The sequence below is a fragment of the Carassius auratus genome, chromosome 7, assembly GCF_003368295.1.
Source record: "Carassius auratus strain Wakin chromosome 7, ASM336829v1, whole genome shotgun sequence".
NCBI lineage: Eukaryota > Metazoa > Chordata > Actinopteri > Cypriniformes > Cyprinidae > Carassius > Carassius auratus.
This window is the reverse complement of record NC_039249.1, coordinates 25,145,897-25,172,807: the sequence shown is the minus strand read 5'-3', so window position 1 is coordinate 25,172,807 and position 26,911 is coordinate 25,145,897. Positions and strand designations below refer to the sequence as shown.

Below are 26,911 nucleotides of genomic sequence, written 5' to 3'. Positions count from 1 at the left end.
GTCTGTTTGTACGGTGTGGCAGATGCATATTGCATAAAGAACGGCTAAGTATAGCAGGGTAAACATATTAACAAGATATATGGGAGACCATAGCAGACATATTTTTTAATTTCTCTTTGTTCGAGTCTAAACATATCCACTTTTGCATTTCCACAACTTTTCAAAACAGGACAAAATAGAGAAAAATGGGTTACAGTACAGCAGAGAATGATGTATAATCACTCACTCAGCCTATTAAGGGAAAACACACAAACCCACACACATACACAAATTATGCAGTATAAGAAACCCCATCACAGCAATTATTTATTTATTTATTTTTAATGCCAAGGTAAAATGACACAAAGTTACTATAAATGTTACATCACAGTAACAAGGATCTATTCCTAATGTTTTACAGTTTTGCGTTCATTAACTCCATGAACGGAAAGATGGTCCTCACTGCAGAGAAAACAAGACCCCGGGGGCATGATTTGGATCCAGATCCAACTCCTCCCACCTTACAGCAAACCTAAACCTACCCGTCTTCACCCCCTGATCCCTAAACCCACCCATCTCCACCCAAAACCTACCAATCTCCACCCCCTAGATGTGGATCCAACCACATCCCCTATTTTGTCTTCTGCAGTGAGGAGCTACTGTGAGCGGGCTATCACTCAAACAAATGACAAATATAATTACTGAGAAAATAACGACCCTACTTTACATCCAATAATACTATATACCCCCCCCCCCCCCAAAAAAAAAAATGTTATTTAATATGTTAAATATAATGATTAGCCTGTTTTTTATGTAACATTCGCTATACCTTTAAAAAAATACCTAAACACATGACGTCATAAACGCGGAAGCGACCTGGAACAGTCTGTCACATGCATAGATCAGATGAGGAACCACAACATTTCCAGTCTAAAGAAAACATGATTCACATCTACCTTGCCTGCCTTTTTACATTTTCAAATGCCCTGTTTGCTAACCATATCGGTACACCAATAAAAACAAACGAAAGACCAATAATAGGTGAGTTGCAACGCTGCATTAAACAAAGTGCATGCTACTTTAAAGTGTACATATTTCATGAAGTAAACCATGTCTAAATCTTGTCTAGGTGTTCTTGCCCAGGAAGTGTATGACCCGCCGCCTCATAGAAACTCGTATATCGCGGCGTCCTACGTTAAGTTTCTGGAATCTGCTGGCGCTCGTGTTGTGCCTCTGATGTAAGATTTTTTTTATTACGTAATATTTATCGCAATGGTATTACATTGTTATACTGTTGTTTATTTTGGTTGAGAAATATCATTCATATAAGAAAATGGGACTACAATTTAGCCATGTCTTAAAGTTAAGGTTAACATACATATCTCTGATTTGATTAAATAAGTAATAAATTAAGCAGCATACAGAGCCATCTGCAATTTACACAAAATTGCAACTTTTTTTTTTTTAAATGTCTTTAGGATAAATAAGTCTGATGATGAGTACAGAAGGCTCTTCAAATCCATAAATGGGTAAGTAAAGCATTTTCTAATAATATAAGCATTTTCTAATAATATATATATATATATATATATATATATATATATATATATATATATATATATATATATATATATATGTGTGTGTGTGTGTGTATGTATGTATGTATGTATATATTATAATCAATAAGGGATTTGTGACACTTTTTCTGTCTCTCTAGAGTCCTTTTTCCTGGAGGTGGAGCCAGTTTAGAATCATCTGGCTATTCCAAAGCAGCTAGCATTTTCTACAGACTTGCTCTTGAGGTTTGTGTACAAACCACCCATTTGGTGCAAATATTCAGCATGACAATGTATCCAAAGTACATTTTTAAACATTAAGAAACATCTGTTCAGCACTGATAGTAAGGTAAAACAGAAATAAATTAAATAAGTAGAAATTGTGAAATAAAATACAATTTTAAATGGAGCTGCAGAGGTCAGACTTTGAATTTATGGGTTTATAGTCAACTTTGTGATTTATGTTTATGAGCTATTAAAGAGGGCTGGCAAAAGATTAACTGCTGAGCAATGAAAAATTCATGAAGAGTCATAATGATGACACTGCATTTTGTTGTTTGGCATTGGTGTAAGTTGAATACAATACAATACAATACAATATGTTGGTGTAATTAAATTTTCCAGCCAATTTATTGATATGTTTGTGTGTTAACAGGCCAATTCAAATGGTGATTATTTCCCTGTATGGGGAACCTGTTTAGGATTTGAACTTCTCACATTGCTAACAAGTGGAAAGTTGCTGTTGTCCCACACCAACACCAGTGGTATTGCCTTGCCACTGAACTTCACAGATGGTAAAGACATGTTTTATAACAATTAACTGTAAAATACATATACTTAAATTATGGTTAATTCAAGTAACATTGTCAGCTAACTACCAGTTGTGAATTTCACAGAAATTGACTATTAGCTTGGTACTCTGTGATGTAACCTGTAATTATCATGGTGCCACTGAGGTGCACCTAGTATACATTTCTGAAACAAGTGAAAACATTTTAAGAATAAGTGTATAAATATCATAGATGTATAAATATTATTAATTTATTCAATGCTGTTTAGATGTCAGAGACAGTAGACTGTTCAAAGAGTTTCCTGAAGACCTTATGAAATCACTGGAAACAGAAGCCCTCACAGAGAACTCTCATCAGTGGAGTCTTTCTACAGAGGTACAGCAGACTGGCCAATTCAACCACTATTTCTTGAAATCAGTTGTTGTTTTCTTACTACTGTGGTACTACTAGATGCTTGCTTTAAAATACATTGTTGGCATAAAAAAAATAAATCTCTTGATTAAAATTTTAAAACCTAGTGATTAAATTAACATTATTAAACTAAAAATGATTAATAAGTTAGTGTTACATTTTATTAAACTTAGAATTTAATATTGTATGCTTTACTGGTAACCAGTTGTAAACAACAGAAAAATAATACACCTAATAATACACATCTTATAAAACAGTTTCACAGAATGTTAGTTTATCACTTGACAGTATCACCAGATATTATTTAGTATACATATGCCGATGCTCGGCATCATGTCTGTGATAGAAATATGGTCAAACAGAGGTGACAGTTAAATGTTTTAGTTCTCACAGGGAAATATATTAAATACTGCAATATTTATATGTTTCGAATTATAATTCATAATATAATTCATACAATTCGTATATAATTCATGGCAATGTTAATTTTAAAGGGTAATGTACAAATAAATAAATAGATAAATGAACATATCACATGTAATGGATTTAATGTATATTTTTATTTTATTTTGGTTGAGGAAATAAAATTAAGCCTTTTCAAACCTTTAAATCTAGAACTTTACCAAGAGTGAGACCCTGAAAAAGTTCTACAGAGTTTTGAGTACCAACACAGATGGACAAAATGAGTTTGTGTCCACAATGGAAGGTGAGTGATAATAATCAGATTTATAGAAGACACATATAGACTGTGCTTTTTGCCTCTTTCTGTTGAGCAACATTGTCATTGTACTGTTTTTATGCATACCCTCAGCATATGATTTCCCTATCTACGCTACTCAATGGCATCCAGAAAAAAATGCTTTTGAGTGGACTCGGCCCTATATTCCCCACTCACCTTCTGCCATTAAGACCACATTCTACATGGCTTACTTTTTTGTGAATGAAGGTACAGTATGGTTAATAATAATGAGCAACATACAATGTGTTTTTATTAGCTCCTGATTAAATTTGATTCATTTAATGCAATGAATCAACACATTAAGTTGTTGAACCTTCACAGAGTAACCTTTCTCCTCATTTTGTTGCTTTTACAGCAAGGAAAAGTTTTCACTGCTTTCCTAGTACAGAAGAAGAGGAAAAAGCTTTGATCTATAACTACAAACCTGAATACACTGGACCTAAAAGTGCATTTGAACAGATCTATTTTTTTGATTAGATGAATTATTTTAATGCACTGATACCAATCCTTTTAATGCACTTTACTACTGTTTTTTTATTTTAATTAGTATTTAATTTTCAGTTTAGAACTTCACGTACACACGTGACATGAAAATGAGTCAAACTGAATTATAATTGAGATAAATTATTATTGTTCTTTTCAGACATATCAAAACTGAATACTTCCCAGACAATACAAAAACAATACATTTTCACATGATGAAATTATGTAAACAAACATGTATACAAAAATCGTGTAGAATTTGTAGTGTTAATAAAATGCGTGCTTGCAGTGAATCTGAATTTCACAAAAACATTTTTTTTTTTTTTAACACTTGACCTTATTGGAATAGTTTCCAAGGTTGGAGAAGGCACAAAGTGATTTTTTTTATGGCTGTGCACTCATCTCTTAAAGCTAACACATCTGCTCATTTATGTATACACCTGGACACACATTATATAAAGTAACCCACAACATACAGTTCGATGTTCAATCATATTTCTATAAAAAGTGACTAAGGTCTCCTTTTTTCAGAAATAAAGAGCAAATGCAACTCATTCTCTCATATTCTGATCTCTTCATTGGTCCCATAACATGCATTTTATTACTCATACTGTTAATTTACTATAGGTAACCATTTAATCTAACCTAAGATATAAATCTCAAAATGTATGTTTTAATGCTTATTGTAGCTTTCATTTGACTCTTTACTGTTGTGCCCTAAAAACGTGCTTCTGAAACATGATTACAAATCGTATTTGCTTTATCAGAAATAAGATATTGAATATTAGGTGAACTGTCTTTTTAAAACCCTCGAACTAAATCCATCAATTATATTATTTACAACTATCAGCATGGTTGTTTTTCATAAGACTTATACATTCACATTGCCCTGTAATCATAAACAGGACAGCACAACAGATATTTGTGATTAATAAAATCTGTGATTGGTTAAGGACAGTAAATCTCACTCCGATTGGCGGTTTTTGAACAAATCGTCTATATTGGTGACAGAGTCTGCCTCTGTAATTGGGTGAGTTCTGGATGCCAGACATCAACAATAAAGATGAGTCTGAAGCTTTCTGCTTCCTGCCAGACTTCATGCTCGAATGAGTCATCAAATATTAACACTTTTCCTTCTTCCCACTCCCTGAAAGACAATCAACATTCAGTGAATACATTATGAAATAGTAAAAGCCATGCCACACATGAATTCCAATAAATAAATAAAAATAAACCAACTATCAAAGTTCTTCTACTCGCCAATTTTTTATTTACATTTGATGCTTGTCATGTGTTCATTTAAAATCCTGTAACTTGGAGTGGAAATGGAGCTGGCAATAGTGAAACATTTTAAAAGCTTTGCTGTTAATGCAGTTTAATCGATGTGTATAAACTTGTGTTTCTATCATTTAACTGACCTGGTTTGGTTCGTACAACGAATCCTGCATCCTTTAGAAGGGATGATAAGGCCTAGATGCATTCGTAGACGACAGTTGGTGGGACCAGTGTGAGGCCATACATGAGTACCAGCTTGCATTACTGAAAACTTGATCTAAAAGAGGAAGATTTAAATGAGTAGGCAGCAGTTAATAAGCAACAGTTATTAAACAGAAATAAGCATTGTAAAAAAGTTATTAATTTGGTAAAGCTAAATTAATGTATTTATTTGAGATGGACAGAAACATGGACAAAAATGTTTCATGTTTCATTCATTCCTTGATAACCACTCATACCTCACCCCCCACTTCCTCCCTGCCGACACAGTTTGTCATAGGGCTCCAGAAGTCTAGGATCGGCACTGACAACTGTAATTGATTTCTGGTGACTGACCTGGCCTCTTTTGCAGCTAGTGGTCTCTGGGTAACGTTCCAGCAAACCGCAGGTTTTAGGGACATGGCGACATGAAGAAGCAACCTTTCGACCTGAGAAAGAGTAAAACTTGTATTGGGAAACAGGTGGATGGATGTATATCCAGTGCAATTATATAAGCAATTTGATGGTAAACCTAAAGTACATGCTGGTGGATATTATACAATAATTATATATTTTACCCTGCTGCCACAGTGTAAACTGGCCCCAGTCTCCTGTCTCTCTTAGATTTTCATCTTCAGGCAAGAACTGCCCACGGTTGCTGTCTAACACTGACAGTGCTTCATCCCTGATGGTCAACCAGTTACGTTCCAGCATCTGTAAAGACATGTGAACACAATGAAAGCAAAGCAGAGAGACAAGCATACAAAGTGTACTTCCTTCACAGTTAAACTGATGAATAATTATAGGGAGAGTTGTGGCCTAATGGTTAGGAGTCAGACTAATACAGTGTTCCTGTAGCTTAATTGGTAGAGCACTGCGCTATGAAGCGCAAGGTTGGGGGTTTGATTCCCCAGGAACACATGGTATGTAAAAATTGATAGTCTGAATGCACTGTAAGTCGCTTTGGATAAAAGCGTCTGCTAAATGCAGAAATTTTTAATTTTAATTAAATTTTTAATTTAATAACCCGAAGGTTGCAGGTTTGATTTTTAAATACTGGCTGGAAATGTAGATCAAGTCAAAAGTTTTTTAACTGTACGATTTTTTATCTTTTTAGCATTATAAATACTACATTTAAAGCATCCTTGTTAAATAAAAGTATTCATTTATATTAAAATTATTAAATTATATTTAATAGAAAGCAGTTATTTTAAATAGTAAAAATATTTCACAATATTACTGCTTTTGCTGTATTTTGGATCAAATCAGTGCAGGCTTGGTGAACAATAGAATTCTAAAAAGCAAAACAAAAAAAAAAACAACTTACTGTTCAAAACATTTGACTGGTAGTGTATGTGTGTTATAAATGTGTAATTGCATACAGTATAAGATTGGAACAGAACTGGGGTGGGTGCTTTTAATGCATTTAGTTAAAAGATGTTTGACATTGTGTCCTGAGACACTGCAATTCTGGTTTAGACGGTGTAGACAGCTACTGCGGTTCAGTCTGCAGGAAGTGCCGATTAACAGAGACAAAACAGTTTAACACATTTGCTATTTGATGGTTAACAATGTTTTTTTTGTTGTTGTTTTTTTAAAATGCAGTTGCTAAGGTGCTTCCAAGTGCCAAGTCAAAAGGTCCCCACCCTCAAACTTGATTTAGACTCCTTTGACTTTCATTGCAAGTAATTATAGTCTTTACCTTGACTAAAGCTGTATATCCAGTCTCTTCAGCAGTCCACCAAGGTTGAGCACGAAGCCCCGGGACATTATACAGTGATCTCTGCCATACAGAGGCAAAGTGACCTCGCCGATGTCCAGCCTCATACCAGTCATAGGCCTAAACACATGCAAAAAACACCAACTTCATTTTTTTTTTCTCTGTAAACTTCCTTTTAATAATCTTTACTCTTACTTTCATCTTACACTCTTGTCTCCTGTTCTCTGTAAAGCATCCCCGAGATGAAAGTAAAATCTTCCGTCATCAGTTCCTGGCTCTCCAGTTTCCAAACCCTCCTGAGCACACACAAACATTTATAAAATATTTAAATACTTGTATGTGTGTGAGTGGAAGTATATGCTGTGCATTTTTGTTCATAAAATCAGACTTACCCTGAGGTACGGAATGCTCTCTGCAATCTTGTTTTCCGATTTAAGTATGAACCCATAATGCACTTTAGCAAATCCATCATGTGGGGCTCGAGCTAAAACCTGAAGAGGAATTTCAAAAAAGGGGAAATTAGTTATCCACATTAAATTGGTAAACATAATAACAACATAACAGCGTTATCTTACCTCCTCATATATACGTTTTGCACCCTTGTTGTCACCCAGAAGCAGATGTGCAACTCCCAAGTCATTCTTTAAGCTGATGTCTTCTGGGAAAATCTGAACTAGCTTCTCCAAAGTAGCCAAAGATCCCCTTGTACGACCTGAACAGGAAAATGTCAAAGGAACATGTTGTATCATTTTCCACATATTGTTATGGACAACAAACAATAGTTATTTTACAACAGTCAATGAGAAGTCACCACAATTCTATACTGTAGCTGCATTGCTTGTATACCTAAGAACTGTTGTCTGTCTGCACATCTCTTTAATGTGGCTTTGACGAGGTCAGGTGGTACGTCTGGAAGCTCAGCTACTTCTCTGTATGAGTTCACTGCCTTCAGCAGCATCTCATTACTGCGCATTTTCTCTGCCAAATCATCTTCTGCCTGGACACATATCACACTTCTCAGAAAAAATCTATTTTTCTACTGAAGCTAAATAACGAGAGTGACCATTAGGTGATGTAAACAGTAATGTTAACTTTAAGCATTATATGTTACCTGGGCTTTACCGTATCGGCATCTCGGACTTTGAGGGAATTTCTGGACAAGAGCTTCAAAAGCATGGAGAGATTCCTCAAGTTTCCCCTGAAAAAAGAAAAAAAAAGACTTATTTATTTATATTTTTGAAAAATACTATCTGCCAGATTTGACCAAAAACATTTTATTCTTCCAGTAACATAATAAAAATCTATTTTTATTTACAGTATAGAATCTTACCTTCTTGCGTAATTTCTCTGCAGCATTGATCTCAGATTTTATTGTTTTGTCAAATTTATTAAGAATTTTTTGTTTCTTCTTTTTAGCTGAAAAAAAAAAGAATTCACCACAGCATTAGACTTAGAGAACTTAAATCAAAGAAGTGCATAATGTCTATAAATAGTGTTTTTCACAAGTACTTTTAAAGAATTTCAAAACAGACCAATTAAAAAAAAAACTTAAGCAGAGACAAAAATAGGTTGATTTCCCCTGAGAAGTGTGCTGCTGACTGTGGTTGTGTGGTGCTATTAGAACATTGTTCAGTTTGTTTAAACAGAACAACATTAAAAGAAAGCTCAACATACCTTCTTTTTCTTCTTTGGATTCTACTGAGGGTTCTTCTGTAAATCCAGTTGTCTCAGTAATTGATTCAGGTGTGGAGACTGATGTAGGCACAGGCTGAGTTGCAGATGGCAGCTCTGGTGAAATTTGGTTTGCAGGTATTGATTCTTCTATTTTGACCTCTAATGGAGGTTCGGCATCGGATGTAGACCCATGTGGAGAGTTTGATGTGGATTCTTTACAGGACACATATAGAGTACTTTAACAATCATAATACAAAAACTAAACATTACATAAACCATGCATAAATATTTAATTAAAATATTTATCTTACCTTTGTTTTCACTAGACATATTCATGCACATTGATATACTCAGGGGTAGAAACAAAATAAAAACTAATTTTTGTCTTCATTCCAAGTTTCATTAGTCTTTTCCATCATATTTGATTTGTCAAAGATATATAGGAGTTAAATAGTCTAGACGTTTTATTTTTCATGACCTGACCTTTATCTTCACCTCGCACCATGCAAATTTTTACAAAACTCAAAACATAGACACATAAAAATGACTCCTACAACCGAGGGTGCAAAAACATGTCCAACAGGAGCCAAACAAAATTCAGTAGCTTAATACTTCCAATCTAAATTGCTGACTGATATAATATGCAGAAGGAGTCTAAATTAATTAATTTGTTAATAAATGATAATAATTAATAAAATTTCTAACAAAGGAAATAGCAGGGGCAAAAACCATCCTAAATTGGATCTTTGATATTCTCTCAAATATGCGTAAGTGTGATTCACAGAATGAACGTATGTACAGAAAATTAAATTACACCTCTCTTGTAGATGCGAAACCTGTGAATTGCAAATGATCTTGAACTTGCATGCAACTAAGGAGCAGTTTTACTATCAGCTTGTGCCAGCGCAAACCGTCTTTTGGCATAAAAATAGTACATACATATATGCATACATACATATATATATATATATATATATATATATATATATACATACACACACACACACACACATACATATATATATACATATTATATATATATATATATATATATATATATATATATATATATATATATATATATATATATATATATATATATATATATAGATATAGATATATAGATATATAGATATATATATATATACATATTATAGATATATATATATATATATATATATATATATATATATATATATATATACATATTATATATATATATATATATATATATATATATATATATATATATATATATATATATAGATATATATATAGGTAGTTAATAAAAAAAAAAAATAGAATTAGAATAGTGAGTGTTACAGTTAGAGGGTCAAATAAAGATGGAAGAGATGGGTTTTAAGGCGATTCTTGAAGATGGCTAAAGACTCAGCTGCTCAGATTGAGTTGGGGAGGTCAATCCACCGGGAGGGAACATTTAATTTAAAAGTCCGTAAAAGTTACTTTGTGCTTCTTTGGGATGGCACAATCAAGCGATTTTCACTTGCAGAACGCAAGCTTCTAGAGGGCACATAAGTCTTAAGTAACAAATGTAGGTAAATGGGTGCAGAGCCAGTGGTAGTTTTGTAGGCAAACATCAATGCCTTGAATTTTATGCGTGCAGCTTTTGGAAGCCAGTGCAAATTGATAAACAGAGGTGTGACGTGTATTCTTTTTGCCTCATTAAAAATTAATCTTGCTGCCGCGTTTTCTGGATTAATTGTAAATGTTTGATAGAACTGGCTGCAAAACCTGCCAAGAGGGCATTGCAATAGTCCAGTCTGTACAGAACAAGAGCTTGAACAAGGAGTTGCATAGCATGTTCCTTGATGTTGTATAAAGCAAATCTGCAGGATCGGACAGTTTTATCAATGTGGTCTGAGAAAGTCAGCTGATCAATCAATCATAACTCCAAGGCTTGAAAATTTAATTTGAAATTGTCATGAAACGATGGGTTTGCTGGAATCACAGGAAGTTCTGTCTTGGCAAGGTTGAGTTGAATGTGATGGTCCATCATTCAGCAAGAAATGTCTGTTAGACAAGCTGAGATGGGAATAGCTACCATCGCATCATCAGGATGGAATGAGAGGTAGAGTTGAGTTTCATCAGCATAGCAGTGGTATGAAAAGCCATGTTTCTGAATGACAGAAATGATGATGCCATGTAGACAGAGAAGAGAAGTGGTCCAACAACTGAGCCCTGAGGCACCCCAGTAGTTAGATGTTGTAGGATCTGGTGGTTAACCATGTCAAAAGCAGCAGACCGATCAAGCAGGATAAGTACTGAAGATTTGGATTTCACTCTCGCCAGTCTTAGAGCTTCAACATCTGAGAGCAAGGCAGTCTCAGTTGAATGTCCACTTCTGAAGCCAGATTGGTTGCTGTCAAGGAGGTAGTTGTGTGTGAGAAATGTCGAGACTTAGTTGCACACAGCTCGTTCAAGTGTTTTTGCAATGAAAGGAAGAAGGGAAACTGGTCTGTAGTTCTCTAAAAGAGATGGGTTGAGGGTGGGCCTTACCAAATGCCTGTATTTACTTTTTCATATTTAGTGACTTTTTGTGAAAAATTTAGACTTTTGATGGTAGTTCTATAGATTTTCTGAGGGAGGGGTTTGGCAACACTGGAGGAAAGTATTCAAATGAATCACAAAATTTCACAAACATTTGCGCTCATCAAATTACTGATATTTGCACCATTATTTAACTCCCAAAAAGCTTAAAAGACTTTAAAAGGCTTCTTTATTCTTTATTTGCAACTGCTCTAATTTGCACTGTGCTTGGTATATTGCATTGGTCGATATGTAAATGAGATGTTGCATCTGTGTTCTTCAATTTGTGCACTGTTAGTAAATCACTTGCAGAAATTTCCATTTGCGACTACTCTAATATGTGCTGCAATTGATATATCATGTTGGTCGATATGTAAATGAGATATTGTGTCTGTGTTCTTTAATTTGACATCCATTGGTGCGCTTTTGGAATTGTGCTCTCACACTAATTTCTCACCCTGTTTAGTCAAACTGGTCCTAAATTGTTTCAGCTCTCTGCTTTGTAAAATACTCTTAATTAATGTCTGCAACAAAGATCACCAGTCATCTTCCAAATCCTTTCATTTAGAACAGATTCCATTTCCAAAAACTTGCAGTACTCCGACAAGAAAAAGTGTGTACATCTGCTCAAACCCTTACGTGACACTATGCACTTTTCCACGTCAAAATTAGTTTTTACAAATATGAGCTCTGGTGTGGATTTAAGTGCACACTTAATATGAGAAAGCCCCAGAGATGAAGGCCATAATACTAACATTGTCAAATTTTTTAAATCCTGTAAATTCTCAGATTAAAATTGGTGCAAATGGTTCAATAGATTGACTTTAAAATACATAAACATCATGAATTAGTTTAATATTTTTAATTGACTATTTGCAAAGAAGATCTGTGGTCATCTTGCAAAGAAGATCTGTGGTCAAGGGTTCTCAAATCTGGTCTTCAAGGTCCACAGGGTCCTGCTTGCTAGACTAAAATGTTTCTGGGACTCGAACTCAGGACACCCAAAGTACAACGGGATGCTGCTCATGAGGCTATTGGCGCCAACACAGCCTGTCTGCCTTTTATAGTTATTTTTCCTCCTTTAAATTCTTTTGCATTGTAGGATAAATGTAAAAATGTAGATTTTATGTTACAGGAAAACGTCAAAAAAGTTTGACAGAGGCTATTTACACTGACTCTACCCACCAACATGTAATTGGGTTATTCAACAGTACAAAAGACAGTTTCATACCTTTTTTCTTATCTTTTATTACACCTTTTTTCACACTTAATGAAAAGAGTGGCTGCCAAAATACTTTTTTCACATTGCATAAATAGTTTCTATTGCTATTTGCACTTGAAAAATAGCATGACTGGGCCACTTGGTGGTGCTATAATGAATTAAAATATACAAATGTACTGTAACTACAGCCAACTACTGATTGACTACAAAATTGCCATGAGTTTTATAGACCATGACATTGGTGTACCTTGAGAAGCAAAATTTTATTTTCATTGCAAGATGTAAAAAATTATCTGAGGCTGTATCTCTGGAAGGTGCTTTGGCATACTGACATTTTCATACTGACACATACAATGAAACTTAATATCCCCAATAGTAATCTTCCTCTAACAACGTTGCATCAAGTTCAACACCAAAATTATGCTCAGATGACATTTCTTCCATTAGTGTGCCAGAACCCTGTTTTTGCACAGAATTTTTTCTCGCAGACCCCAAACTTGGATGGTTCCAAATATGCACTTCTATTGAGGTGCACAGACACCATCTATCTGACACTAGATGCCATGTCATGGATTTCATGATATAATGGCATGAAGAATTGCTTCGATCATTTACTTACCTTTTTCTCCTAAGGGGTTCTCGTGTGATGCCACCGTAACAGGTTTCTCAGTCAGACCTGTATGAATGTTGAGTAAAATCAGACACATTCCAAACAAAGGTTCTTTCTGCAATGGAATTCTATAAAAAGTTCCATAAAAAAAATTAAGTATTGCTATCATACAGCATTACTTTATATAAAAAGTCTATTCATCTTGGGTTGTTAAGAATACAAATAAACTCATCTCTTTAACGCATACACAAATGATTAAACCTGACCATGTATTAATCACACCATATATTTAAATAAGGGAGAATATATATATGTGAGGCAGTAACCCTGATACTTTTTTAGAACATTTAACCAAACACATAAGTATCAGTGAACATACTCAACAAACCATGTCAATTAATATATTAGCAAATAAAAATTACTTCACTTTCAGTGTCTTATCCTAGTTAAATATACATGTCTTTTCCATGTCGTTTCCCTGAAGACATTTCTTCTGTAACAATATCAAAGCATTGCTGTATGTTGAAACAAACATGTTACTTGAGTAGTTTGAGTAAAGGCAGATGTGAAAATTGCTTAGCAGGCTTTTTATTTATTTTCAGAAATCTATCTAGAAACATTACTTTTGTCTGTTTCGTAGCACATGTGGTAAAGAAATAACACACTTCAACTTCAACACACTAACAAAATTCTACTATATAAATATAGTTACATTATTGACATAATTAAACTTTAAAATGTTTCACACAACAATAAAATGTTTCACACAATAATAAATCAAAGAAATTATAAGATCAAAGTCTTACTATACTGAACAAAATAAACCCAAATGTAAAAACTTAAATAAAACAACTCAGTTAAAAAATAACAACAATTGAGCAAACATAGTCTGATCTGAAAAAAGAAAAGAAAAAAAAAAGAAAAAGAAAAAGATAGTAGGTTAGACATCCGACTACCAACTGCAGACAACTGCCAAATAAATAAGCACATGTTAAAAACTTGATCCTCATTGTAGCTGCATAGCTTCACTTCCTGAACATAAGTAGTGTATTCTTTCCTCAGCTCTTTCTCTGGCTCAGAAAAAGCAGAACTGATGCTTGATCGTAATCTGATATTTTTTTTAGCATTTTAAACTTTGTTCACACTGCATTCAAGTATTTTTTTTTTTTGTCAAATATGACCTTTTAGGTCAGACTGTCTTCACTGTCATTTTGCAATTAATCAGATGAAATTGGATCGATTTGTTCAGTGTATATGTAACTGAATGTCATAGTAATGATTTAATTGCCTGCAAGAGACTTTCTTCAACAAGAAGTGAGAGCAGCTGTCAGTGTGAAGAGATGATAAAAAAAATAATAATAATCATTTCACAGTAGTGCTGAACATAACGCAATTGAAAAGGAAGTGTTTTACACAATCATGAACACAAAATGTTTAAAACCAGTCAGTCATATGCTTATTCAAAATTTGTTTTTTAAATAACAATAATAATAATACAAAAAATCACTACAATGTAGTAGTTCACTATATGGACAAATTTAGGCAAAACTGAACACATTTGTGTTGTGTAATACACGACGTTGCAAATGAAAAACTACAGCTAAATATAATGATTTTTCAGATTCAAGTACAATTTCAAAACTTCTAATTATTACTGTATTCTAAGTCACTAAATGGATTTGAGTTAGCATCACCCTTACATTATGGATGGATGGATGGATGGATTGATGGATAATTCAACATGCTTTGACAGCTAAAAAAAAAACCAAAACAAACAAAAACTCTAGACAATCTGGTTTCAGTTTCTTTTCTTTCGAATGTTTCTACAATAAAGGATGTTATTAATCTCATTGAGCCAAAAGTGTGTTTGATTACATCTGAAACAAATGAACTTGACAACATTTTATTACCTTGGTTGTTGTACATATTGTGACAGTTCAGAAATCTCCACCTACTGGAAACGTTTTCAGGCTTCTGACTGGCCAACATGGCTTTAAGGTTAAGATCATATTGTCACCTGTTGGATTCTTTCTTTCTTTCTTTCTTTCTTTAGCCCTGTATAAACACAAAGTGCTTTACAAGGTGAACTCTGGTTTGGCATGCTCTTGACCGTGCTTCGTAGTATGAGTTTTAGAACCAGGCCTAAACTAGTTTACCATCTTAACAGCTCTTGTCTAGTTATTATATTACAGTTATTTAAGTTATAGTTAAGTTCTGTGAACATGAATGGACATTTGGCACTCTCTGCTCTCTATACTGGTCAAGGAAACAGAAAAGTTAAAAGAAAATGTATTTACATGTTCATTAAAGAGAATCAAAAGTCTAACCCAAACCAGACCACCACCAAACATTTGTGGTTTAAGAAATCTTGGGTGTGTTTACTTCATTTGGATTTCAATAGTGATTTTGATCCTCAAAAAAAATAAAATAATGCCATGTGTAAAGGAGCCCTAATTAGTGTACAGTCAAGATATCCTTAAAGTAGTTAGCGAAACAAAAAGCTGCTAACTACACTGAAGCTAAGAGTATAAAAGTGATAAATATAAGTTTCAACTGATATTTAATTCTGCAACTAGCAGTTTTTAAACAGGCATTGAAATAAAGAGTATAATAAATTATTACAAAATATTAAAAGGTAAAATTATTAAAACACTATATAACTCACTATATATATTCTCTGTTCCTGGAGTCCCCCAACCCTGCACATTCTGAATGAGTTCCATTTCAGATCTTATCGTCTCTACTAACGAGGTGATGACTTGAATCATGGGGGCTGATTAAGGAGAAATGCTAAATGTGAACAGTTGGAGAGGGCCAGAGGGACAGGGTTGAAAACCACTGGCTTGTTGGATCTAAGTAATTAGGTTACATGAAACATCCAAACAAACTGATTCACGGAGTCAAACCTCTCAACACAGCGAGTTGACAGTTGGGTTATTACCTCCTTCACTCAGCTGTACCATGGGACCAACAGCAATGTAGTGTTTTGTATAACTACACCACTAGTTAAAAAGTAGCTTGTTACCATTCTGAACAGCTGTCACTCAAAAAAAAGTTAGTAGTAACATTACTTGTAGTTATTTACTTGCAACGCTGTTCCTACTAAATGCCTTAGGAGTTTTTATTCCCGATCAAATCTCACAGTTATGGCAGTTTACTATTATTTCTTGATATTTTTTTTCGAAGATTTAAGTAAACCACGAGTAGATATTTTTTCATCATTTTCTGATTGATCAACTTTTTGTCCATGAGCTTTTTTATTTAATTTTGCCTCTTTTTCTTGTTTGTAATTGTTCACATTTTCTATTTCTTCCTTTACGTCTTTCTCTGTTTGCCCCTTTGGTGCATTATCTTTTATTTTGCTAAGACTTTCTTTCTCTGATTTCTCCGGTCTTTGTTTTTCAGCTTTTTCTATATTGAGTCTCTTTTTTTCTCCCTTTTCTTTGGCCAGTCTTTCCTCTTTTGCCTTTTCTTTCTCAAGCCTTTCTTTTTCTGTTTTTACTTTAGCATTTCTCTCTTTTTCTGTCTTTTCTTCAGCCAACCTTTCTTTCTCTTCCTTTTCTTTGGCTAACCTTTCTTTCTCTGCTTTCTCTTTCTCCAGTCTCTCTTTCTCTACTTTTTCTTTGGCCAGTCTTTCTTTTTCTGTCTTTTCTTTCTCCAGTCTTTCTTTTTCTGCTTTCTCTTTCTCTTGTCTTTCTTTTTCAGCTTTTTCTTTAGTGAGTCTTTCTTTTTCTGCTTTTTCTTTAGCCATTTTTTCTTTTTCCGCTTTCTCTTTCTCCAATCTTTCTTTTTCTGCCTTTTCTTTAGCGAGTCTCTCTTTTTCTGCCTTTTCTCTGGCCAGTCTTTCTTTCTCCGCTTTCTCTTTTTCCAGTCTTTCTTTTTCCGCTTTTTCTTTAGCCAATCTTTCTTTTTCTGCTTTTTCTTTAGCCAATCTTTCTTTTTCTGCTTTTTCTTTAGCCAATCTTTCTTTTTCGGCCTTTTCTTTGGCCAATCTTTCTTTTTCGGCCTTTTCTTTGGCCAATCTTTCTTTTTCGGCCTTTTCTTTCTCAAGTCTTTCTTTTTCAGCTTTTTCTTTAGCCAATCTTTCTTTTTCTGCCTTTTCTTTAGCCAATCTTTCTTTCTCTGCTTTTTCTTTGGCCAGTCTTTCTTTCTCTGCTTTTTCTTTAGCCAGTCTTTCTTTCTCTGCTTTCTCTTTCTTCAATCTTTCTTTCTCTGCTTTCTCTTTAGCCAATCTTTCTTTTTCTGCTTTCTCTTTAGCCAATCTTTCTTTTTCTGCTTTTTCTTTAGCCAGTCTTTCTTTCTCTGCTTTTTCTTTCTCCAGTCTTTCTTTTTCTGCTTTTTCTTTGGCCAATCTTTCTTTTTCTGCCTTTTCTTTGGCCAGTCTTTCTTTCTCTGCTTTCTCTTTCTCCAGTCTTTCTTTTTCTGCTTTTTCTTTAGCCAATCTTTCTTTCTCTGCTTTTTCTTTAGCCAATCTTTCTTTCTCTGCTTTTTCTTTAGCCAATCTTTCTTTCTCTGCTTTTTCTTTAGCCAATCTTTCTTTCTCTGCTTTTTCTTTCTCTGCTTTTTCTTTCTCCAGTCTTTCTTTTTCCGCTTTTTCTTTGGCCAGTCTTTCTTTTTCTGCTTTTTCTTTGGCCAGTCTTTCTTTCTCTGCTTTCTCTTTCTCCAGTCTTTCTTTTTCTGCTTTTTCTTTCTCCAGTCTTTCTTTTTCCGCTTTTTCTTTAGCCAATCTTTCTTTTTCTGCTTTTTCTTTAGCCAATCTTTCTTTTTCTGCCTTTTCTTTGGCAAGTCTTTCTTTCTCTGCTTTCTCTTTCTCCAATCTTTCTTTTTCTACCTTTTCTTTCTCATGTCTTTCCTTTTCTGCTTTTTCTTTGGCCAGTCTTTCTTTTTCTGCCTTTTCTTTCTCAAGTCTTTCTTTTTCTGCTTTTTCTTTGGCCAGTCTTTCTTTTTCTGCCTTTTCTTTGGCAAGTCTTTCTTTCTCTGCTTTCTCTTTCTCCAATCTTTCTTTTTCTACCTTTTCTTTCTCATGTCTTTCCTTTTCTGCTTTTTCTTTAGCCATTTTTTCCTTTTCTGCCTTTTCTTTTTCAAGTTTTTCTTTTTCTGCCCTTTCTTTCTCCACTTTTTCTTTAGCAAGTCTTTCTTTTTCTGCTTTTTCTTTGGCCAGTCTTTCCTTTTCTGCTTTCTCTTTCTCCATGTTTTCTCTCTCTGCTTTCTCCTTGGCTAGTTTCTCCTCTTGTTCTCTTTGCATTCGTTCATCTTGAAGCTTAGCTTCTGCCTCTTCTTTAACTTTTTTTGCAGCAAGAGCAGCTTGTCTCTCCTCTTCTTCTTGAGCCAAAACACTACGGACCTCAGCAAGGGCTAGTTTGGCAATCTTTTTGGCTTCAATCTTCTCATGAATAATTCGTAGCTGCTCCTTCAGAGCTGCTTTCAGCTTTCGCCCAATATCCCTGGTAGGATGTTCTGAGAATGAGTCGAACAAAAAATTTACATCTCAGAAGGCTCCTCATTCCCATGTTCCATGCAAACACACATATTATTTGATTGAGTGTGTGAATAACTGTCTTACGGTCTATAATTCATGAGAAAGGAAAATTCACATTCAGTTCTTTCATTTAGAATTAGGATTTATTTTTGATGATGTTCAGTATGTTTTTCCATTTTAAGAATATACTTGCAAGCTATCAGTAATTTTAGTTCAAGTCTGTACTGCTTTAGTGATTTATTAAGTGTAGTATGAAATACAAAGACGCCAATAGTTTTCATTCATGCATCTGATGAAATCGCATTTTTGTGCAACTGATGTCCCTTGCACACAAACACACACACACACAGAATTTGTATGTATATAGACAGAAACACATGTATCATGTGTTATGCAGTAAAAAAACATCATGCAGGCTTTGGAACAACATTAGGGTAAGTATATCATGACAGAATAATTTTGAGCATTACTGAAGCTAATTTAATATGCTACTAACTCCATAACTCATGCTAAGTACCTCTGTCTTTTTTAAGCCCCACTTCTTTAGGTCTCTCATCTGCATTGGAAGAGGGGCAAACAGAACAGAATAAACAGAAGAAAGAATGACCTGGAAAGATGTGTAATTGTTGCAGCTGCCAAGTTAAAGAACACAATCATGCTCTACTAAAATCCAACAGTTATAATATTTGGAATATGTTGCCAGTTTTACCGAACTTCGATGCATAGTGCAGTGTTTTACATGGATAATCATAGGTGTTATCTAAAAGCTCAAATAAATGTATTTTCCTAGGTGACGTTGGATGAAAATTCTGAATTCAAAAACATATTCATTAGGACCGGGGCTTAAAGTGACCAAACTCCTCCGAGTGAGATTTGAAATGTAGGTAACGTTATGTTCGTCTCCACTTTTCCCTTTTTAAACACTGGTTATTACACTTGTATAATTAAATTCACTTAAAATTTATTGGACTGTATGTTTTACTTTCAGATATACACTGATGGTCTGAAATATCGTATGTACCGCTTAGTGTGCTTAGTATCCCTCATTAAAACCCTGGATCTCCATATATAATCACTTTTGAATAAATTATTTCTGTTGGTTACCCTTTATATCGCCCTAAGGGTTAAGCAAATATTTAATGTATTAAAATTATTTTAAAAAGCTGTTGACTAAACCCATTCCAGTAGGCCGGCAGCAGTAATCGTAAATGGGAGACAGACCAAATCAACAAGGCAGACAACAGAAATAGTAAACGCTCAGAAATGCAAACAGTAGTAAGACAAGACATGATCACAAGAAAGCTGGCAGCTTAAATAATAAAATCCAATTAGCTGCAGCTGGAGAGTAATCAGAGTGCAAGGATGTGGCTTGAGTGAAATGAAGTGCAATAGTCACTGTAGTCGAGGATGCTATTAACAGCCAGCTTTTGGAAATTATTTTTTTTTGTGACTTACAATCCTTGTGAAGGGTGTCAATGATTGTCAGAGAACATTTTGAAGGCTCAGGAAAACTTTGCAGGTGTCTTGAGATGATTAGCTGATAGGCATGTCATCATATTCTAATTTGTTGAGATTGTTATTTGGTGGATTTTGGTTAAATGTGAGTAGGGGTGCACCGATATATATATCGGCCGATGATGTACTGCGATGATCTCATCAAAAAAGCCGGTTATCCAATTACATATGTAAATTGTCAAAACTTTATAATTATGACATTACATATTAAAATTTTAATGTAACAGCCAGTATTTGTGTCTGTAACAATCACAAAATATTTTGTATCTGCATTCAGATACAACGTTGTACAGTTACTTGATAAGACCATTATGGCTTTTTATGGCATTATTATCTTTTTTTCGTGGTTATGTAATACTTAGTTAATGCATACTTTTTTAGTAAGTATGCGGTTTTATGCTAAAATAAATATTAATTTCTAAAATAATATTTATCATACAACCAGAGAGATGTCATGAAAAATGTTTAGTGATCATTTGAACGCGACTGAATCCGTTCAATGCGTACATTTTCATTATGCAGAACTCTTTAATCAAGTCTTAATGTTCAGTGAACTTTACTAAACAAATGTGCGTGTGCCGCACAAACCAGCAAAAGGTAAAGATTTAAACTAGGGCCGGGACTCGATTAAAAAAATTAATCTAATTAATTAGAGGCTTTGTAATTAATTAATCGAAATTAATCGCATTTTAATCGCATATAAATATTTGACCTGAGAACAGTGAGAAATAATAGTTTTTTCACATGGATTTATAGTATACCATTGAATAATGACTGAATACATAAGCTTAAGCAACAAAATATTGTTTATTTTTGTTCACCCAAGTCTAGCAGACCAGTTCAATTTTTGCCATTAAGTGTAGCTATAGCATATTTAGAAACAATTTAGAAATAGTACATTTCAGAAATTCAGGTAGCTTATAGGTGCTGGAACCTTCTGTAAAGTGTTTTTTTTTTTTAAGTAAAACACAATACTGTCAATTACATTCAGAACATTGGAAACCATGACTATTAGAAAACATCTCTCTGTTGCTTCAGAGGCCATAACATACTAAGTCCAACTCTCAATAACCTTGGCCAAAACAATAAAGAGTTCAACATAAACTGCCAGTTGCACCAACAAAATAATACATAGTTCAACATAAAGTGTAAAGTCCACGCTAGCTGCTATATGTCTTGAGGTGATACTCTCGGCTAGATATGCTGCGGTGATATGCGAACGCTAGCTGGTGCTCCAGTATAATCGGTCCGCCAAAACTCATCCAGTGAGAAACGTTCCGCGGTGCAAAAAGAAGTTATTAAAAATGTGGGAAATTTTTTCTGTGATTAATTAATCTTAATTAATGCGTTATTTTTTCTGTAATTAATTAATCTCAATTAACGCGTTAAAGTCCCGGCCCTAATTTAAACATGTAGGCCAAATAGAAAATTAATCCGTATCTAAGCTGATTATTAGCCTACTCTTGAGAGAGAACTGGTTTTTGAGAGACTGATTCACAACGTGGCTGTTTGATTGGTGAGCGCGCTGTGCTTATTCCATTCATTCGTATCATATCGTAGCCTAAGTTTTAAATCATTGCCTTTTAAATATATAAAAATAATATAATGTGTATGATGTATTATTATAGGTGATATTACTCTTGCCAATCTCCAATTTCTAAGAGATGCACGGAGAGACAACAGCAATGCTGTTTTTGATTTGCGCTCTTTTCACTCATAAAGTTTACATTCATTCACTTCACACAAGTGACTTTAGAGGTCTCTGTATGCGCTGATCCCCTGGCTCACCTGTTATCTAGAAAACACTGGACTTTGCCAGCTTCAGCCGAGTATTCAGGCAGAATTATTACTTGTCTGTTATTTGTTTTTGAAGCCATTATCCGTGCCATTCGGAATAAGGTATTCGGCTTCAGGCACACCCCTATTTACATATTTTAATTTTACATGCAACATAGACAAGGTCATAGAAAGTAACAGCTACAAGCAATACTGTAATCCTACAATTTACGTCGTACTTGCAAACTCTTTGTACGAATTATGGTTAATGCATACTCAAGTAGTCGATTGTTTCCGACAGCGCCGACAAGTGGTTGAAGTAGTCGATCACTTCACTACTCGACAAGTCTATGCAAGCCCTCCTACACGGAGCCGTTGATAACTGAGAAGATGCGCAAATCAACCTTCATTATCATCACCATTGATTTGTGCAGCTTGTCAATTAACAACAGTTCCGTGTAGTAACAGCTTCTCTATGTGAAATCAGGCACCTGATGGAATTTACCGCTGTTAACCAGCTTTATTGACTAGATGCGCATTAATCATCGGCCCATATATACACTCACCTAAAGGATTATTAGGAACATCATACTAATACTGTGTTTGACCCCCTTTCGCCTTCAGAACTGCCTTAATTCTATGTGGCACTGATTCAACAAGGTGCTGAAAGCATGCTTTAGAAATGTTGGCCCATATTGATAGGACAGCATATTCCAGTTGATGGAGATTTGTGGGATGCACATCCAGGGCACGAAGCTCCCGTTCCACCACATCCCAAAGATGCTCTATTGGGTTGAGATCTGATGACTGTGGGGGCCATTTTAGTACAGTGAACTCATTGTCATGTTCAAGAAACCAGTTTGAAATGATTCAAGCTTTGTGACATGGTCAGAAACAATGATCAGGTAGGCCGTGGCATTTAAACGATGCCCAATTGGCAACATTTTTCCAGTCTTCAACTGTCCAATTTTGGCGAGCTTGTGCAAATTGTAGCCTCTTTTTCCTATTTGTAGTGGAGATGAGTGGTACCCGGTGCGGTCTTCTGCTGTTGTAGTCCATCTGCCTCAAGGTTGTGCGTGTTGTGGCTGCATACCTCGGTTGTAACGAGTTGTTATTTCAGTCAAAGTTGCTCTTCTATCAGCTTGAATCAGTCGGCCCATTCTCCTCTGACCTCTAGCATCAACAAGGCATTTTCGCCCACAGGACTGCCGCATACTGGATGTTTTTCCTTTTCACACCATTCTTTGTGAACCCTAGAAATGGTTGTGCGTGAAAATCCCAGTAACTGAGCAGATTGTGAAATACTCAGACCGGCCAGTCTGGCACCAACAACCATACCACGCTCAAAATTGCTTAAAATCATTTTTTTTCCCATTCTGACATTCAGTTTGGAGTTCAGGAGATTGTCTTGACCAGTACCACACCCCTAAATGCATTTTAGTAACTGCCAGTTGATTGGTTAATTAGATAACTGCATTAATGAGAAATTGAACAGGCTTTCCCAATAATCCTTTAGGTAAGTGTATATCGGTCAGTGTTTGGAATAACGACGTTTAAAAGAACGGCGTTAGGTAACGACGTAATTTTTTAAGTAACGGGGTAATCTAACTAATTACTTTTCCCGTCGTTACAACGCCGTTAACGTTACTGAACATTAAATGCGGTGTGTTACTATGCATTGATTTAATAAACTATGCAATCTGATCGCACCCCTGGCTCACACAGCGAGTGAGCAGGTGGGTTAATAACGAGATAAGCGATTATGATTGGCTAAGGCAGAGTCATGTGTTTTTTTATGGTAGCCAATCAGGGCCAGTGTTTTTACACACATGCCAGCACACGCGGCGGCGCCAAACACACACACACACGCACACGCAACAGCTACACAAAGATTCGCAGCAGCAGCAGAAATGGCGAGTCAGGAGCAATCCGATGAAAAGTTGGCATTTTCAAGGTGGAGATATAAGCACTACTTCAAATTCATTGCGGTCAAAGGCAAGAATGTGCATGTAATGTGTACATGTAATGCATGACGCGCATCTACAAAGCTAGTGGCCAAAAACACTTTTCTTACAAAGATAATAATTGAAGTGCAGGATAAAACTCTTGCTGTCTGTTGACGTGCAATAAAAATCGAAAGTTATGTACGAACACCTGCCTGTTGTACTCATTTCAACTGACTTGTGAAAACTGCAAAAAAAAAAAAAATAATCTCTGACATAGCAACATATATTTAAAAAAAATTTTTTTTTTACAATAACGCAAATAGTTACTTACCCTGGTAACAAGTTACTTTTATTATGGAGTAATTCAGTTACTAACTCAGTTACTTTTTGAAACAAGTAGTGAGTAACTATAACTAATTACTTTTTTAAAGTAACGTTCCCAACAGTGATATCGGTGCACCCCTAAATGTGAGCCAAATCATCATAATGAAAAAAACAAAAACAAAGACTTAGACTACTTCAGTCTGTGTGCATTTAATTTAATACATGAGTTTCACAATTTGAGTTAAATTACAGAAATAATTTAACCTAATTTATTGAGAAGCATCTGTATAAAGCACTGTTACTGAAGCTGATAGGGATTATTGATAGGGACTCACTGATAGGGATTCACAGGGGACACAGATAGGGTTCAGAACTATAGATAAAATACATTTGTCAATATATTTATTTGTTTTTGAATATTGCCTAAAATGTCATATATTTAAATGCTTTTTTTTCTCCTTAAAGATAAGTTCTGTGAGCAGCTAAAACCAAGGTCAGTGTGAAAGAATGAGAGTTGCACAATGCAAAGATGTTCACAGATTACACTTGGAATAGTTGTAGTGTTTCTGTATACACTTTAAAAGGTTATGTACAACATCAAGAGCTAGACAGAAATTAGGCACATTACCTATTAGCTTGTTGCATATCCTTTTGCAAGTTAGGGTTCAGAAATTACAATGCATTTAAAAGTCACGATTACCATCATCATCTGGTACTATCTTTTAAGTCTCTGCAGGGACCATTTTCATCTTTCTAACTGTGTGTGTGGTATGTCTGAATATTTTTAAAAGGAAAACTATTTCATATTTGCAGTAAGTTTATCACAGTGTTACTGATCTCTTCTTTTCTTATGCATAACAACAGGAAGTTCCCCTTTGACCACAGATAACTTTATGTTAAGTTAACAGCCACATCACCATCTTCTGTGATGCTCTGAAGTTGTTGTTTGCTTCATACTACTATTTGAACATTCCATACCCAACAGACCAAGAAGAAATGCTAGAGTTTGTGCATTATCCTCACATACACACTTGCACATTCTCACATACTACACACTCTCTCGCACACATATACATTTACATAGTCACACTTGCATCCTCACACTCTGGGGTGAATGAACAGCACTCTCTTCCTTCTCAATACCCATGGCTGAAGTGCTTTTGAGCAAGGCACTTAACCCCCAAGCAGTGTTAATTTTGACACGAAATTTTAATTTAGTTTTAGTCTTAGTCTTTTGACTATAATTCTTTTTAGTTTTAGTCAAGTTTTAGTCATCTGATTTGTTTTAATTTTAGTCTTATTTTAGTCGACTAAAATTGCTTGGTATTTTAGTCGACTAAAATTGCTTGGTATTTTAGTCGACTAAAATTGCTTGGTATTTTAGTCGACTAAAATTGCTTTGTATTTTAGTCGACTAAAATTGCTTGGTATTTTAGTCGACTAAAATAAGACTAAAATCAATAACAGATTTACTAGAAAATTTTCTACAGCTGGTATAGTTAACAAACTTAACCAAAATATATAAAACACAAATTCAACTTTATTTCAACACAACTGTGTCTTTATTTCGATTCAAAAGCTTTTATGCAGCATCAAACACTGTGGTGATAATGTAAACAATAACTAGCTGCCAATTGACCATCAATAAAAGAAAAATAAAGTTAGGTCCAGGACCTTAAAGCTCACAGCTGAGCTGAACAATAAGTGCATGCATTTAAAGTAACTATTTAATAAGTTGGGTGGATAAAAAAAGTAACAAGATTTTATAAGGTATTCATTTGTCTAGCAATATTGTATGTTTTAAATACTACAAATTGCTAGATTAGTATGTATAATGATAGGATGTGAACATTCACGTTTTACATGACTAATATAGAAACATTTGTGATATTGTCAACAAGTAGAACATTATAAAATATACTAAACATTAGTATTAATCAAATGTATGTATCATAATATTACGTATTAGTATTGTGCTCTCATCTAACTTGAAGAAGGGGCTATTTTACAGTACTTTTCAGTTCGTAATATTTAATGCTACAACATCTATGCACTGCAGTCTTCCAATTTTGCTTAGCTCAATAAACAAAAGAACATCGTTGTGAAATTATATTTGAGAAAATGTCCGGGTGGCTCGTCTGTAAATGTCTTTTCAAATTGGTTGTGTTCTTGCCACGAATGAGCGCTCCGCGTGCTTTACGCTTTGTTTTGTTTTGTTTTGTTCGTCGTCAAACGTGAAGTGAGCTGTGGACATTTTGTCGCTCTTTTAGACATTACCTCTTCGAATGCCGACTTCCCGGGAGCTCATTTAAAAACTGAAAACCTTCGCTTCACGTCTCAATAAGTCAGGCTCGGATTGGTTCCCTTCTCTCATGCAGTCTCGCCTGTTATGTTTTGCCGGTTCTTTTGTTCATTCCTCGCATCTCTCCCGTCTGCTGATTTGATTTTCGTCACAGTCTATTTTCGTCTCGTCCTTTATTCGTTGACGATAATGTCAATCAATTTAGTCATAGTTTTAGTCTCCATCAGTGCCTTCTTTTTTAGTTTTCGTTTCGTTTTCGTCCGCAAAAATATATTTGTGACGAAAATAATGACGAAAATATTTAGTCAACGAAATTAACACTGCCCCCAAGTTGCTCCCCAGGTACTGGATATAGCTGCCTTTG

The 26,911-nt window shown here is 34.8% G+C and overlaps 2 protein-coding genes across 2 annotated transcripts in view; one reads left to right on the top strand and one right to left on the bottom strand.

The window, feature by feature from the left end:
- Positions 1-850: 850 nt before the first annotated feature.
- ggh (gamma-glutamyl hydrolase (conjugase, folylpolygammaglutamyl hydrolase)) lies at positions 851-4,513 on the top strand. The gene is made up of 9 exons (XM_026268093.1): positions 851-1,020; positions 1,109-1,217; positions 1,458-1,508; positions 1,697-1,781; positions 2,191-2,329; positions 2,595-2,701; positions 3,353-3,443; positions 3,549-3,683; positions 3,832-4,513. Exons 1-9 carry the CDS (start codon positions 873-875, stop codon positions 3,951-3,953), a joined length of 987 nt encoding a protein of 328 aa, XP_026123878.1. The 5' UTR covers positions 851-872; the 3' UTR covers positions 3,954-4,513.
- The window catches only part of unm_hu7910 (un-named hu7910), a 42,251-nt gene continuing 19,424 nt past the window's right edge, over positions 4,085-26,911 (bottom strand). The window contains exons 4-16 of the mRNA XM_026268092.1: positions 13,215-13,271; positions 8,827-9,039; positions 8,483-8,568; positions 8,264-8,350; positions 7,999-8,149; positions 7,728-7,864; positions 7,545-7,643; positions 7,359-7,448; positions 7,135-7,272; positions 6,011-6,146; positions 5,790-5,881; positions 5,378-5,511; positions 4,085-5,106 (exon numbers count right to left, since the gene is read on the bottom strand). Coding sequence (XP_026123877.1) covers positions 4,956-5,106; positions 5,378-5,511; positions 5,790-5,881; positions 6,011-6,146; positions 7,135-7,272; positions 7,359-7,448; positions 7,545-7,643; positions 7,728-7,864; positions 7,999-8,149; positions 8,264-8,350; positions 8,483-8,568; positions 8,827-9,039; positions 13,215-13,271 — 1,571 coding nt within the window. The 3' untranslated portion in view covers positions 4,085-4,955. The remainder of the gene's footprint in view (positions 5,107-5,377; positions 5,512-5,789; positions 5,882-6,010; positions 6,147-7,134; positions 7,273-7,358; positions 7,449-7,544; positions 7,644-7,727; positions 7,865-7,998; positions 8,150-8,263; positions 8,351-8,482; positions 8,569-8,826; positions 9,040-13,214; positions 13,272-26,911) is intronic.

Coding starts and splice junctions, on each gene's coding strand:
- ggh (XM_026268093.1), top strand. CDS start 873: ATGCATAGATCAGATGAGGAACCACAACATTTCCAGTCTAAAGAAAAC. Junction 1,021..1,108: donor AAACGAAAGACCAATAATAG/GTGAGTTGCAAC, acceptor AATCTTGTCTAG/GTGTTCTTGCCCAGGAAGTG. Junction 3,684..3,831: donor TTACTTTTTTGTGAATGAAG/GTACAGTATGGT, acceptor TTGCTTTTACAG/CAAGGAAAAGTTTTCACTGC.